This window comes from Propithecus coquereli, unplaced genomic scaffold, assembly GCF_000956105.1.
Source record: "Propithecus coquereli isolate 6110/MARCELLA unplaced genomic scaffold, Pcoq_1.0 Scaffold422, whole genome shotgun sequence".
NCBI classification, from domain to species: domain Eukaryota; kingdom Metazoa; phylum Chordata; class Mammalia; order Primates; family Indriidae; genus Propithecus; species Propithecus coquereli.
This window is the reverse complement of record NW_012149975.1, coordinates 736,062-753,283: the sequence shown is the minus strand read 5'-3', so window position 1 is coordinate 753,283 and position 17,222 is coordinate 736,062. Positions and strand designations below refer to the sequence as shown.

The following is a 17,222-nucleotide window of genomic DNA, read 5'->3' as shown; positions in this document are numbered from 1 at the left end:
TTGTTAGAAGCCTGTGCATTTCATGTTTTAAAATCAAGTTTGTTGAGGTGTGACTTACAATAAAATGTATGCTTAGGTGTTCAGTTAGAAGAATTTTAGTAAATATATGCAATTTTATAGCCACCACTCCAATCAAAATATAAAACATTTCCATCCTCCATGCAAAGTTCTTTCATATTTCCTTTTGCAATTTACCCCCTCTCCTGACCCTACACCCTTGCAAACACTGATTTGTTTTCTGTCCCTAAAGTTTTACCTTTCCAGAATGTCTTATAAATGGAATCATATAGCATATAGCTTTTTGAGTCTGGCTTCTTTTACTTAGCATGATGCATTTAAGGGACATCCATGTTGTTACAGATTGTCAATAGGTCATTTCTTTTTACTGCTGAGCAATATTCCATGATATGGCTGTATCACAGTTTGTTTAACCATTCACTTGTTCAAGGACAGCAGAGTTGTGTCCAGTTTCTGGCTATTACTAGTAAAGATACTATAAACATTCATGTAGAGCTTTATGTATGACATGTTTTCATTTCTTTTGGGTCAATACCTTGGAGTGGGATTTCTGGTCATTTGGTTAAGTGTATGTTTTGTTTTATAAGAAACTGTGAGACTGTTTTCCATAGTGACTGTGCTATTTTACATTTCCACCAAAAATATGTGAGAGATCCGGTTACTCCGCATCCTTACCAGTACTTGGAATTGTCAGTATGTTTAATTTTAGCCATTCTACTAGGTGTGTCAGGGTTAAATAATTTATTTAGAATAATTTGGATATTTTAAGCAGTGTTTCCCAACTCATCTCTCCATATACTCTCTAAGACTGGATGCTCCTAACTTGCTCAGTCCATCTCCAATTGCACAACCTGAGGTAGATGAATAGTCACTGTTGCTCTTGTTTCTGTTTTTCTTCTTTTTGTTTCTTTTCCTAAGAACATCAGAGCAGAAAAGGAGCTTAGACATAATTTAGTGCAGGGTTTGGCAAATTTTTTCTGTAGAAGTCCAGGTAGTAAATATTTTTGTTTTTGCAAGCCATTCAGTCTCTTTCACAACTTAACTCTGCCATTATAACATGAACGTAGGCATAGACAATTCAGAAAAAAATGGGCATGTTCCAATAAAATTTTATTTATAAAAACAGGCACCCAGCCAGATTTGGCATGTGGACCACAGTTTCCTGACCCCTGGTTTACTCTAACTTCATTTTACAGATGAGAGGACTTAGCTCTGGTTTCATTCTTTCCCCTGATTTACAAATAAAGAAGGCGAGGACCAGGATGTTGGCTTTCACCATAAGAGACATGCTTGAATTGGGTTCAGGATAAGCTTGCCTTATGCATAATTCCTGTTGTAGCAAATGATATTAGATAAAGCTGTTAATATAGGATCTTTCAACAATTTTAACTGCACTAAAACTTTTGAGACATCTTAATATATTACCTTGACTTTTTGAGCCTATTATATCTACTTGACTTTTTGAGCCTATTATATCTCTAGAGCAATGGTCAAACTTGAGTGGCAAGAAATTAAAGGTAATAAAATTTCAAATGAAATAGTTGAAGTGAGAAAAGCACGCCACCCTTTTATTCTTCTTGAAAAGAATTTGTTTCCAATTTTGGAAATGTCCAGATTTATTTATCTCTTGAGATAGCCATTATACATCATATTAACAATCCCATACTTCCCCCCTTTAATGTTAATTCCTGATTGTTTTATTTCGTTAATTGTTCAAATAGATAAAGATTCTTAGTCAAAAACCAAAACTAGGAAAACAGACACTTATGGTTCCAGGCACGCAAATCTAAACATAAGCGTTGGCTGTGAGTACTCAGGGCAAGAACACTGTTTAGAAAAGTCATTGTGTATGTGTTTTTTCCTCCCTTCCAGCAGTGGAAGAAGTATGACATTTATGAGAAGCAAACCAAGGAAGAAACTGACTCTGTAGTGCTGATAGAAAACCTGAAGAAAGCCTCTCAGTGATGGAGATAATTTATTTTTTAACCTTCAACATGACCTTGTGAAGATTCTTCCCATTCTCTATTTGTTATCTGGGGACTTGTTAAATGGATACTGAAACTACTGGACCACTTAAAAACAGACAGCTCATAAGAGCCACAGGTCTTTATGTTGAGTTGTGTACCGGAAAACTAAAAATAATGGGCCCTTTGGAAAGGAGAGTGGAGTCATTTTCATTGAGTTATAAAAGCAGACATCCTTTGTGAAGGCTTCAATCTAAGGGACAAAGCAAAAAGTGATGATAGCAGTAGAATTAATCTTATCAAGAGTCATGACAACTTCCTGAGTGATCTGTGCTTGCTTTGTATTATTTGTGTCAAACAACACCAACAAATTTTATTTGCAGAGGAACTCATTTTGGGTACAAATACTGATGTTGAACTTGAGTTACAAAGAACATCTAACAAACAAAATTGATAAAATCTCTTAGCTATTTTTTGGGATTCCTATTGAGTAATGTTTGTGGCTATTGAAGCTCTTAACAGTCTGGAATCATCATCCCCTTCAACAGCATTATCCTCTGCTTTGAAAGCCTCAGAAATCAGTGTTGGCCATGATGATGACAACTACAGAAAAAGCAGAGGCAGCTTTTTTTACCAAGACCTCTCAAAGCCATTGTAGGCTTTTAAGGGCAGTGGAAGCAGAATGATTCATTGGGTATTAGAGTTTGAACCATGAAATCTCTAATGATGTTTATCTTTTCTTCACCTCTGCTACTCAAATCAAGTATTTACTATATGTCTGGCTTGTGCTACCCCTCCAGGTGTGAGGCACAGACCCTCTCCAAGGGTTTACAATCTACTTGGGACTCCTTGGTTCTTACCACTTTCTTTATCTCCATCAGTCGTTTTACAGACATTTCAATTCCCCAACTCTGACACTGATTTCTCCTTTTGCATTCTCCCTTATTCCCTTCCTTGTAGCCTTTTGACTTTTGTTAGAAATTAGGATATAAATCTCCTCAAAACACCAAGAGGAGCAGGGGGTAATTTGTATCTCAGGTAAAGTGTGAGTAGACTGAGAAACAATGACTAATTCTTGCATGTTTTGTAAATTCTGTGTGAGCCTGCAATTGTTGATGGTTTTCAGCATCTGATGTTTATCTATGCATTTCTAAATAGAGATGAGGTATTATCTTCACTTAGAACTTTGCTGTTTGCTTGAGAAAAAAGAATAATTGAATATTTTTCTCCTTTATTTTTTCTACAAGATGGGCCCTGGGATTCCTATTTTCCCTGCCAAATGATTAATTAAGTAGGTTCTGTGTCTTACATTGATAGCCAGCCATCCAAGGCTCCCTTTATGCTTTTTTTTTTTTTTTTGGCGTATGTTAGGGTTCCATTCTCACCCGTCCCCACAACATATCCATATATATTCCCTGTACTCCTACATCTCCCTAATTTAAAGAAGTATGGGAAATGAGAGGTATCTCCCTCCAACCCCCTCCCCATTTCTCTCCATACACACACAGACTCAGATTACTGATAGGAACTTGAGAACTTTATATCACAAGTTCTCCAAACATTTACCAATTATGTTAATAAGATGATGCTCACTTGCAGTTCCTGCTCTTAGGGGAGGGGAGGGGAGATAAGAAACCCACATTCTCCGCAGGTTTGGGCAAAAGTGGCAACCTGCTTCCATGGCTGTGGAGAAACACTGTGCCCTGGCTTCTCTGAGGAAATTGGGATTCGTGGCAATGGTAGATGTAAAGTGTCTCTTCCCTTTGCTTTTATTTTTGAGGTCAGATTGAGGCTGGGAGACAGGCATATTGGATGTTCCATTTTGTTGTACTGTTCTCTAGAAAGAATATTTCATTCCTGTGTAGGAATGAAATTAATTGCTTTCCAGTCTTTTATAATTCTGGGAAGCAAAACACTTACATGCCTCACCCAAAGCCATTTTTACTATTATCCTATTTAGATGGCAATGAGGAGGATGCTTTGAAATTCCCAAGGAACACTGACACTGACAGTCATGTAGCCTGGGAGTGGGGAAATTGTATTTTGTTCTCATCCTCCTCTTTTAGCTGAGAGACTAAGAGGCATTAAATTATGAGAGTACCTGATTGTTTCATAAATGCTAAAAAGTGACCCCCTTGGTCTTGGGAGCTCTTGGAGACTTCAGTACATCAGTGGGATTCCCATCACCTGTAGAAAACTAGTGGGTTCATTTACTGTTTTAGGTCTAACCCATATGGATTTTTTCCACACATACTTAAGTAAACCCACTGTGAGGATAGTCATTCTTATTCTTTCATTCAGATAAGTTTTTTCTTCATCTGGGCACTGAAGGGATACATGAAACAATGTTAACATTTTTGGTAATGTCTTCACCCAGTGATCATTTTTGTTTAACTTCTTATAGGAAAACTTGAGTTAAATAAATATTGTCTTTTTGTATGTCACCCAAATGGTTTCCTTTGGTCTTACTTGGGGGAAAGTATTACGAGGGGTGGGTGGTGGAGAAAATTGGAGTTAAAAGAATAAACATTGTGAAAAAATTCCAAGGCAGCTATTTTATCTTATAATAGCTTATCATAAGCTTCCCTACTATTCCGGTGTGCCTAATACAGCCTTTGTAAGCAGCACCTAAAGGGATTTAAGTATTTGATAAATTGCAGCTATGTTAATTAATGGAAATGGAGAGCTGGTCCTTTCTAATATTAAGCTAAAATGGAGTGGAATATGCTTACTGTCACGGTATACATGATGTATCTGTGGTATACATGACTGTCATAGTATACATGATGGGGGACCTCTAGTCACAAGGTAATCATATTAGCAGATTAGATTTGAGACTACAAAAATCAGTTTGCAATAGCTGTTCTCTTAAGAGATGGTGATATAGTTTCATATTTTCTATAACTACAGCAAAAGGGTTTGAATGTCATGGAGGGTTTTTCTCATTGGTGTTAAGCTCTGGGAGTGTGTCTTTAGCTAGCCCATATTTGCCAATTACCCTGAATCTTTACAGGATCCAAGCTCTAGGGTGAGGGTGGGGGTGATAATATTGGTCAGGTTTTTTCTGTAACTATCTAGAATTATCCAGGAAGATTCTGGAAATCCATTTCCAGGTAAGTATAGTTGTTCTGTTGTTGTCGTTGCTATTTTAAAATAAGAAACCCCTTTCTGATTTTTAATACATCAACACTGAGTATTATAACAGAAAACATTTAATTGAGGACCCTTGAGGTTATAAATCTGTGTGAGATCTACGGAAAACAAATTCCTGTTGCCACAAATATGTTCACCTCATCTCAGGGGAAAAGGAACCAGAATGATCTAAGCACATTTGCTTTCCAGAGTGATTTACCATTTTGTTGTTTCCATGAACTCCTGTTCTTTTAAAAGTGCAGTTTATGCTCACATGAATAGCATATTATGCTACTAGGGTATTAGTAGTTTTAGAAGGAAGCAAGGGAACAAGAACATTTATTTCAGACTGTTTTCGTTTAAACCCTTATGGTTAGATCAAGTAATAAAGTTTTTTTAAATGCTGTAGCTAAATCTTGGTATGCTGTTACTTTAAGCAAGGGAGGAGTTTTACTGGTATTTGGATGTGCTAGATATTTTTGACATCAATTCCCAAGATGATTTCTTCCTGAAGGTTCTTTGGCCTTTTACTATCTTTCCTAATGGTCACATTTTTAGTTTACTATTAGCATCAGGAAAATATTTCACTGCTAGTTTTCAGCATTTATTGGGTAGACCATTATATAAAAAGAAAATTAATAATTGTTGAGTGTACTGTGCACCAAGTTACATGTGTTATTTCACTTAATCCCTATCTTGGTCCCATGAGATAGGTTACATTATTATCTTCATTTTACAGATGAAGAAACTGAGACATAAAATGATTGAGTTGTGTGTACAAGCTCACGTAGCTAGTAAGCAACTGAGACAAAATTAGAAAACAAATCAGCCTGACTTTAAAGCCTGTATAATATAGCCCGTGATGTATTTATTTGTCCCAAGGAAACAGCTACCTAAAGAAGAAAGATCTTAATTCACATTATTGCCAAGTTGCTTATCAACCGGAAGACTGTTCTGAATTTAAATCATTTAATTGCAAAGTGAGCTTTTTACAGTGGCTTGAGATTCATTTGTGCATTCATTCATCTATGTGCCAGGCAATGTGCTATGTAATCGGAATTTAGAAGCGAATATGGATTGGCTTAATATCAGGTGGTAAATCAAGGAAAGGCTACTTTGTATAGAAGAAAGAAACTTGGTTTTAAAATTTAGCAGTTCCAAATGTACTTGCAGGTAACTCTGTCTGGTTCTGTTTCCCCATTTGTAAAATGAAGATGTTAGACTTAGTGATTTATAATCCCATCCATGATACATAACAGTGGCCATAAGTCGTGGAGCTCATTTGGAAGTGAGAATCTTTGCTATGAACACTAGCTCTAGGCATCTGTAGTCATCAGTGTTCCCATCTGTGAAATGAGGAGGTTGAGCTAGATTAGCTCTATTAATTCTGACATCCAATAAAGGTGATGACTTTTGTTTTACGAATCAAGAAACTATGTTTACTGTCACTTCTTACTCTTGCTACAGGAAGTAGCTAGCTGTTGGCAGTAACTGCCAAAAATAACTAGAGGAGCAGGCCCTTTAATGCAATGGAAAGAATGAAGGTATTGATACATTGGATGAGACCTGTGGTCCACTCAAATCAGGATTTTCACAAGGGCCCAGCCATGGTTGTGCCTAACAAAATATTTCTTAATATGCTTTGCAGATCTTAGGTCGTTTTGTCCAGAAACATAAAAATGGACTATGTATTAATACAGATTGCTTGTATAATGACTACATTTGATATATTACCTTAAGTAGAGTCCATTTGAATTCAGTACTTGTAAATTTGGTTAATAAAATAAAAAAGTTAAAATTGAATTTAACCTTTTTATTTGATCAAAATAATACAGATATGTAATTTTAAAAGTCAAAGGGTATTATAGGGCTTATCATTAAAAAAAGTAGTCCTCTGCCCCACCCCTCCTTACCCCTGATTCCTGCTCCCCAAAAAGATGTCAACACCCTAATTCCTGGAACCTGTGAATATGTAACTACATGGCAAAGGGGACTTTGCAGACATGATTAAGGTTACAGGCCTTAAAATAGGTTTTCCTGGATTATCTGGGGTGGGGGTGCTAATATTGAGCCCTTACAAGCAGAGAAAATTCTTTGGCTGAAAGCAGAAGAGGAAGAGAGACTCAAAGGACAGAAAGTGCTGTCAGCTTGAGGATGCAAGGGGCCATGTGTGGGAAGGAACTGGATGTTGCCAATAACTTGAATGAGACTGGAAGCAGATTCTGCCCCCACAATTTCCGTATAGGAACAAAGGCTGGTGGACACCATGGTTTGGGCCTTATGAGACCCTGAGCAGAATATTCAGCCACATGGTGCTGGACTACTCACCTATGGAAGCATGAGATGATAAATTTGTGTTGTTTTAAACTACTTTTAACATTTTTAGCTGTTTCTTTTGGTATATTTCTTTGCTTCTAAATAATACCCTAATACTTAATCCAATTTCTTTTTTAAAATTTAGGTTTAGAAATGATTTCTAAATTTCTTCTATGGAAGATGAGGAATTAGCTTGCTTGTATGCCCCCCAACACACACATATACACACACACATGAACACATACACTCACATTTGTCTTTCACAAATATAAAAATTGTGGTTAAAATATTTGATATTTGCATTATACCATGTAAATATTGCTCACAGTTGGTCCATGTAGAGTATCATTGATTATATGTCCTTTATTTTGTTTTTTTTTCCAAATTATCTCTTTTTGTTTGATTTGTTTCTTTATGTATCTGTAGTGAGTTCAGCCCCAAACTTTCTGACAAAACGATAGAACTCCACTCAGTATGGTCAAACATATTAGGTAATCTGTGAGTTTCATTTATTTTTCTTGGCGACTGCCCTCTTGGAGTTTGCCACCCTCCCAATCCATTCTGGAATAATTGTTTTCTAGGTCTACCAGTCATCATCCTGGGAATTCCCTTTGCTTCTATTCTGTGTTAGCTTCTGTTTCCTACATCCCAGGTTGTCCTTGGATTATGCCCTGGTTTTGCTGGACCACACCCTTTACTAACTTCCTTAGAAAGGTTGCATGGGAGGTGATTTTAATAAAATCATCCCGTGTCTGAATATATCTTCACACATGATTAAAATTTTCACTAGAGGAAGAATTACTAACTGGAAACAATTTCCTCTCAGAATTCTGACAGCATTATTCCAATGTGTTCTTGCTTCTAGTGTTGCTTTGGAAAAGTCTGATTCCTTATTGATTTCTAATTTTCTGTATGTAACTTTTTTTCTCTGCAAGGTTTTCTCTTGGTCCCTAATGTTTTAAAATTTAATGATATACCTTATTGTGGATCTTCTTGCATTTCCTGGGCTGGGCTTTTGTCAGCCCTTTCAATCTAAAATCTCATCCTTCATTTTTGAGACATTCCCTTATATTATTTATCATATAATATATTCCCTTCTATTTTCTCTATCTCTAGAATTCCTATTAGTTGGATATAAGACATCCTAGACTGATTCTCTAATTTTCATATATTTTTTTCTCCCATGTTCCATTTATTTGTCTTTTGGTTCTACTTTTTGGGAGATTTCTTTAACTTGATCTGTCTGAGCCTCAGTCCTCATCTGTAAAACATTAATAAAAGGACCCACCTCACAGGGTTGTGGTGAGGTGTCGAGGAAATAAAACACGTAAAATGCTTAGCACAGTGAACTTCAATAAATGGTAGCTGTGCTTACCCATACTGTTATTCTGGAACCAATTTCTTCTCCCTTCTCATGTGAAAATGACAATCCTGGTGGTAGCAATATATCTTACTTTTACAATATCATATTATACTGTAATATTCACCTTTGTTGTACTGAATTTGGAATAACATAGCATTTTCCAATTACACTGTTTTCACCCCAAAAAAATTCTATGGTGAAATAAAAAAAAAAATCCAGTTAGCAATATTAACTCTCTTACTCATGCTTCTAAAAACACTTAAAAATCAAAAATGGCTTTGTCTTTTCTTTCTTTCCCTCACCCCTGGGGTAGATGGGAACTGGAAAAATAATGTTGGATACCCACTCCTTGATAGTAAAATAGGTCGTTTGGAGCCCACACTAACTGTTTTCTCAGGATGGGAGTGCAGTATAAATCTTTAACATGTGAGGGTTGCCGTACATTCTGCCATGCAGCCCAAAATAAGGCCGGCCTGTAGCTGGGGGCGCTGAGGAAGCTGATGGACAATTAAACCTCAAGGCCCAGAGGAGGCCCGGATGAGCTGTGAGCTTTGCAGCCAAACGCCACCCTGCCTGCACTTAGGGGCCCCATGGAGACTAGAACTAGAATTACAGAAAAAGAAGGTCCGTAAGTCAGGAACAATCTGGCTTTGCTACTTTACACATTTTGTTCAAGTGGGGGTGATAGTAAAGCTATATGACATGGGTATCAACCAATCAGATCAGATGCTGGCTATAATTACTTGGTAGGTAGGTATCAATCCTGGATTCAACAGATATTTATTGTCTACCACGTTCCCAGCACTGTGTTAGGCACTGTATGATGTGGGGCAAGTTACTTCCTTTCTCTGAGCTTCAGTTTTCTCGCCTGTGAAGAAAAGGAATAAGTGATCTATAGGGGATCCTTCAGGTCTAACATTCACAAGCAATAAAATGGTAACTTCTGATTGTTCTGGGAAAATAATGGAAATAGGTATAGAAAAACAGCAACTGACCCAAGACTTGTAGATTTGAAAATATGGGGAAAAAACAGAAAATGATTCTATGAGTTATTGTTTGATTTGAGAACGGGAGTAAGAATGAATCTAAATGTCTTATCTCCATGATGTTTGCAAACGCACTAAAGCGGAGACAAAGATAGCTCTAATCAAAAGGTGAGTCTGTTTGTTTTACAGCCTTGACATTCAAGCTGCTTCCCACTATCCCCCACCAACATGTGCATACAAGACACACACCTTTCCCATTCAGAGTCTACTACTTACTTTCAGCATCGTCTCTCCTACTGCTCCCACTCCCAAACCCTCTCTTTCTCTGGCTGGCAATAGCTTGTCCACTCTGACAAGAGTCCATATTCTAGGTCTTTCTTAATTTCATCTCTTTTCAGACACGCCCTACCTCATTTCCTGTTCCTTTTGGCCTCGGCCTCCTCATAAGACATTCGATCAATTCATCCTTGCTAATGTGGTCAAGGAGGGCTAAGAAGTTTGTGGGTTACCATTCCTGGATAAGATCCATATTACAGGGAGGCTCCCCCAAACCATGCTATCACTTTTATGGTGGATTAAAGAATGTTTATTATAGTTCAAACATATAGAGAAGTAGAGTGACTGTTACAATGAATGACCCCATCAACCAGCTTCAACAATTATCAATGTGGTCAATCTTATTTCATCCATACCTCCACCCATTCTCTACTCCCTATACAATGAATTATTTTAAAGCAAAGCCCAGACATCGTATCATTTCATATGTAAATACTTCAGTATACATCTCCACAAACTAAGGACCCATTTATTTAAAAAAAACTGCAATACCATTATCACATTTTAAAAATTAACAATAACTGCTTAATATTATCAAGTATCCAGTCATTGTTTACATTTCCCCAATTGTCTTGATGAATCAGGATTCATCAAGGTTCATGGTTGGTTTTTAAATACTGATGCTTTGTGATATACAAGGGCAAGGATTTGGCAACAAATCATTGTCCGGCATCGGCATTTAGTAATGAATATAGCCCTGTATACCACAAAGTAGCTCTTTTTCCCTTTCCAAATTGCTGTGACTAAATATTTGCTTAGCATCCCATTGGATTCCGGAAATTCTTTATAAGCACAGTCAGACATCTGTGAAAATGTGAAAGCAGTGAAAACTCAAGTTCATCCTTAAAATTTAAAAGTTCTTGCACAACCAAGACATATTCTTCCTTTAAAAGAAAAACCCTGCACACACACACACACGTCCACACACACAAATGCCAACTTCTAATATATCTAAGGAATGTTTTTGAAAAGGGCAGTACAGAGCATATCTGTGTTGTATCATTTCTTTTCTCACAGGATAAGGACCAATATAAGCACATTGGAAACGTGATGTTAAAAGAGCACTTCGGCATGGATTAATTGAGACCAATATGTTGCAACCCGTTTTTGATATTTTTAAATGTGCTGAAAGTTTAAAAGCGGGGTGGAAAAATAGGTTTATGAGTCTGAATGTTAGATTGAGAAAAATTGGGTGTGGTTACATGTGTGCTTCTTAAATCTGCTGAGTTTACACTTGATCATGCAGTTTTCCGTAAGCCGCTGCCTTGAATACCATTGGGAAATATTGACACAAACCATATGACTATCACCAGAAAGATGTATAGATACATTGGAGTGAAGAAAAGCCGATTAAATTGAACCATGGCGTCTGGGAGCAGCATTCCTGTTGTCAGGGTCTGTTCTATCCACATTACCTTTTTATTCATTCTTTGAAGAAGTCTTTAAATGAGTGTAGATTGTGTGCAAGATGCCGTGGTGGATTCAAAGAAGAATAGGGCATGCTCGCTCATCCTATTGTTGCCTATGGGACAGGGGTGGCAAATTTGTTTCATCTTGTGGACCAGTTCTGCCTAGAGTACTGTTTCCAGAAGAATTTTGAGATTGGTTTGGGCTCAGTGGGAAGACAACTATGATCTATTTGTGATGTCTCTCGTTGGATACTGGTGGGAGGGGGTGAGTTGAAGCATTTATGCCACATAGTTGCCACCCTAGGCTAAGGGCTGGAGGGAGATATTCATGTAGATAAATAAGGGATCATCTACAAGGCAGAATGTTAAAAATTAGAGCTATGAAAGGAGGTCCAAGTAAAGTGCTGCAGACAGGCAATGGGAAGAATGATGGGGTGTTGGGACCAGGAGGATACCCAGAACATTTTTTGAGGGAGGTGCTAGTTGATCTGCATCTTTAAGCGTGAGTAGAATCGGAACAGATTAACAAAAAGGGGGCATTCCTGTCCTTGGGAGGAGTTTGAGTAAAGGCACAGATCGTGGTGGCAGGATGGATTGTGAGAGGAAGATGACAGAGATAAGCAGATGAGCTAGGAGATTAGGCAAGAGCTGGTGAGGCTCTGCCCGTGCCTGGGGAACTGGAGAGTGCAGATCTGAAGTAGTTTAGAGGTGAACTCACCAGGGCTTGATGAATAGGAGGGAGATGTTCAAAATGATATAGAGAAGCGAGCACGGTCTTGGATGGGGACTGGGGGGCAGATGAGAAATATGAATTCTACTTTGGACATGTTGACTATGGAGTGCCGGAGGGAACCATTAAGTCATGATTTCCAACAGGGTTGGGAACAGTCAGAGATGGCAATGAGAGGAGAGAGCAGCTTCAAGAGTCAGGGTCATGGGAACCAGCCACCAGGGAAAGACCAATGAGGTCACTTCCATAAGAAGACACATTGCAAACCCTTTCAGCATAGAGTGAGCAAACCTCAAATCTAAACGTGCTATGGGGGCAGTCATGGGATGGCGGGTTAAATGTCAAAGCAGAGCACGTATCAGGAACTTGTGGCTCAAGAGTAACACACTACTGCCATCTGGGGGCTGCATGTAGAAATTGTAATGGCAGTTTTGTGAAAGACACACTGAGGGGACGTTATTTTGGAACCAGCAAGACCCCTTCTCTCAAAAACGTTTTCATAGATCTTTCTTCAACTCTTGTCAGCCTCGCTCCGCTTCTCTGTCCCCAGTGAAGAAAACCATGGCGGCAGGTGTTCTGTAACATCCTTTCTTTCCAGAAGGGGTTAACTCCTGAAAGCAGAATATTTCCAGTCAGCTACAGCATCCTAGCACTGAACTGAGACTCTTCGTGCTGCTGCTGTTGTCCTGTAGCAACTGACCAGAGTTCCAACCTGAACCACAACTCCCTGCTGCATCCACCAAATCCCTCATTTTGACTGAGTCACTGCCTGGCTCTCACCTTTGGTACTAGAATATTCAATTTTTGCCTCCAGAGCACCATTTACTCATTTGTGTTTTCTTTTGCTAACATCCTTTTCTAAAGTGGAACTGGATCTTCATTTGTTCATTCTTCATTCAACAAACATTTATTGGGTGGCTACAGTGTGTCGGGTACTGGGGATACGTTAGGGAGCAAAAACAGATGGAGCCCCTCCAAAAAGCTGTGTTACAGTCTAACTGTAAAGACAGAAAACAATCATTTTAAATGTGATAATTACTATGAAGGAAAGATTTATGATGCAGTGAGATGCAGTGAGGTGAGACAAAGAAAAGGTTGATGAGGCAGTGAGAACCGGTAATAGTCTTGGAGGGTAGGTAGCAAAAATGTTTCTGAGGATGTGACATTTAAGCTGAAATTTGGAGAATTGGTAGGAATGAGTCAAAAATTAATTGTTTTGAAAAATATGAAAGCTACAAGGCCAGGAGAAGAAGGGGGGGGCATCCTGCTGGTTCCTCTGTCTTTCTAAGATGATAGTGTGGCAGGGAGATTCAGCGGCTTTAACACAGGGCAGTCCCTAGGAGTATCTTCAATGCTGAGTGGGCATGCCAACTAAAGTGAAAAGCATATGTCTAAAATCAAAATAATAATTACAACAATGACAATGAGAAAAGCGGGAAATGTAGAAATAGAGAACCCCTTCAAAAAAACTCTCCAAATTAGACTGCCCCATTCGGAAAGGAATAGATAGAAATACATAAAGAAATACTACTGTTCTTGAAGTCTTGAACTGTTATCTTTTGGGTTCTTTTTAATTTTGCTTTTAAAGAATTGAACCCATTTTTTAAAAATCTTTATGTACACTGATTTGGACAACTTGACCATAATGTCTTAAATCTTTTAACACGTCAGACGTGAACCAAATCAAAATATCAAAATCTTCCTGAGCTTTAAGATTCCTCATCGGTAAAATAGAGATAACAATAATAGCTATTATCCTAGGGTTTTTTTTAGACTTAATAAGTTAACACTGGTAAAGCACTTAAACCAGTGCCTGGCCCATAGTAAGCATATAATACATGTTAGTAGTGTGATTTCAGGGCTGACCTATTTATAGAACATGTCAGGAGAAAATACTTCAAGGCTGCTGGAACATTGAGGTTGCTTCAACGCCATGCCATGGAAGAGGCTGGCTACTTCAGCTACACAAGGGCCAACCCTGACGCTAGAAATGGTAAGTGAAAAAAGAATCAAGCCCAGTACATGGAATATGAGTCATCTGGTTTGCGGAAGTACCCACAGAGAGAAGCTTATTTTGTAGCTCAAATTTATAAGGTATCTCCCCTCCCTCATTCCTAATAGGTAATCATCTAGCCTCTGCCTAAATACCTCCAGCAACAAGGAATTCCCTATTTTTGGAGAAAGGGTATTTCATACCTTGATAGTTCTAATTTTTTGGATCAGTCTTCACATTCTATAGTCAAAAATCATATTCCTTATATGTCTACCCATTAATCTTCCTTCTTCCCTGAAGAACCAAACTAAACAAAAAAGTCCCCCTTCACAATTGGCAAAGTTAGAGGAAGGACTGTAAATTACAATATTGTATCACTGTTAAATTTTCTGAATTTGATAATGGTACTGTGGTCATCTATGAGAATGTCCTTGTCCTGGGGAAATGTGCACTGAAGTATTAAGGAGTAAAGTGGCATCATATATGCAACCTGTTTGCAAATAGTTCAGAACAAAAAGAACACTAATATATAAGTAGTGATTAAACAAATGCCAAAATATTTAAAATTGGTGGGATCCGAATAGGTGATATATGGAAATTCTTTGCTCTATTCTTGCAACTCTTCTGTAATTTTGAAATTATTACAAAATAAAAAGTTAACAGAAATCCTTCCTCTTACATATGACAGCTCTTCAAAGGTCTGAGAGCAATTATCACATTTATACATTTATTCTGTTCTACTTTTCTCTCTCTCTCATTTGTTCATTCTTCGCTTATTCATTAATTCTTCAACAAATATTGATTGAGCACCTGCTGTGTACTAGGACCAGAGCTGGGCACTGTGGATACAGCAGAGAAGAAAGTCCATTCCTCCTGCTCTTGTGGAAGTTGGGGACACTTGGGGGAGACCAAAGGTAATGCAATTATTCTATAAATAGTTTTATCCTAACTTTGATAGAACTATGAAGGAAGAATCAGGGTGGGGGTGGCAGTGGTGTGAGAGAGCCTGCCAGAAAGTTCTGAACCTGGCAAACGGCCCCAGCATCTCAGGTTGTAGCAATGCAAAGGGCAGTGAGCCAAAGAAATTAGCACTCCTCTGTGAAAAATCTGTTGGCTGAGGGGAAGGATTTGGGAGCCCAGGTGAGCAGCTGTGGACAAGCATTTGACAAGTTGTTCCATCTGCTCCCTTAAATGTCACGAAGCACTGAAAGGAGATTACCTGGATTTGAAGGAAAGCTGCTGTGTCCCAGCCACGTAATTGTGTAAGAGGACAGAATAGCCTCAGTGCCTTGGTGCAGGTGGCTCAGAATGTTGGGGACTACCTCAGAAACCAGGGCCCTGGCTCCGCCCCTGTCCCTGCCTTCGTCCCCCATCAATCACAGCTATACCTGATGACATGGCTATGGCAGTTGGGCCCTTGCTACAGAATTTCAAGCTTGGGTTTGGGTTGGGCCTCAAAGAGTCCTGGGAACAGAAAGTTTAACAGGAATCATGCCAGTTTCTGCAGTAGGATTTGCCTTACAACCTAGATGAGAAAACTTGAGCTTTAGAGCCAATAACATGTATTTTTTCCCCAGAAGAATAGCCATTATATGGGGCAGTGGAGGCGAACATCAAGCTGAGGAGGTGCATGTGAAGCCTAGTGCTTAGAACGTAATACGCCTTCAACGAATGGCAGCTACCGTTCTTGTCATCATTGATACCAAGTGGGCTTGGCGAGGAAAAAGGAGGTAGCTGACAGGGGACAGGGGACAGGGCTCCAAATGGAAGGATGTAAAAACTTACTTTTGCCTATCTCATAGCTTGACTTTGTCATGATCACCTAGTATTCTAAATAGTCAGTACTCAAGCTTTAGTACATATATTGTTCATTCATTCAACAAATTTTTATTGAGTGCTTGCTACGTGTCAGACACTGCCCCTGGTGCCAGAGATACACCAGTAAACAAAACAAGTAAACACATAACTTCATAGTTCTATACACCATGAGTTTTCACAGTGCTTTCATATCCAAGATTTCATTTTGTCCTCACAACAACCCAATGAGATAGGTACTATTGCTATTATCTCCATTTTATACAAGAGGGAACTGATGTACCCAGAGATTATTAGCTCGAGAGTGGCAGAGCTGGCATTTGAGCCCAGGTCTCCCAGCTGCAGTTTACTGCTCCATCCATCATACACTTTCAGAATGGCCACCAGCCTGACCTAATTCTCAGCAGCCTCCCTTTTGCCGGGGCACCCAGGGTTTTCCAGCCTGCCTTCCGCCTCGGGATTCTAGCCTCCCACCGCCAGCTCTAGAGCTCGTCCCTGCCACAGCAGTCCAGTGGATCAGTCAGCAGAGATTTTCGAAGAGCCCAGCACGGTGACTCCACAGCGGGCCTCAGTCATCTCAGTCAATCCGACTCAGCAGGGAGAGGGCTGGGCTACATTTTCTGAGGCGTTGCAGCTGTGCCCATTTGGTTGGACTTTTAGCTGGGTCCCTCTGTGGTGGTGCTCTGGGTAGGTGCTCTCCTAGGTTCAGACGCCTGGGGCAGAACGAGAGGAACTGGTGAAATATCAGTTTGGGATGCCAGGTCTCCCGTCAGGAATTTGGCACTGGGCTCCCTCAGATTTGGTGGCATGTGCTTCCTGTTGGTAATACACTTCCTATGAACTGGAAATCCTACCACTGTATTCCTGAGGTTTCGCTAGACTTCAAACACCTGCTAGATTAGCTGAGCATGGTGGCTCATACCTGTAATCCCAGCACTTCGGGAGGCTGAGGCAGGGGGATCGCTTGACGCCAGGAGTCCAAGATTAGCCTGGGCAACACAGCAAGATCCTGTCTCTACAAAAAATAATAATAATTAAAAAAAACTAGCCAGGCATGGTGATGCACGCCTTGCAGTCCCAGCTACTCAGGAGGCTGAAGTCAAAGGATCACTTGAGCCCTGACTTCCAGGTTACAGTGAGCTATGATTGAGCCTCTGCAC

General features: G+C 39.3%; 1 protein-coding gene across 1 annotated transcript in view; it reads left to right on the top strand.

The window, feature by feature from the left end:
* Nucleotides 1-4,432, top strand: part of IL13RA1 (interleukin 13 receptor, alpha 1) — a 61,029-nt gene extending 56,597 nt beyond the window's left edge. Inside the window, exon 11 of the mRNA XM_012653549.1 lies at nucleotides 1,891-4,432. Coding sequence (XP_012509003.1) covers nucleotides 1,891-1,983 — 93 coding nt within the window. The 3' untranslated portion in view covers nucleotides 1,984-4,432. The remainder of the gene's footprint in view (nucleotides 1-1,890) is intronic.
* Nucleotides 4,433-17,222: the final 12,790 nt, after the last annotated feature.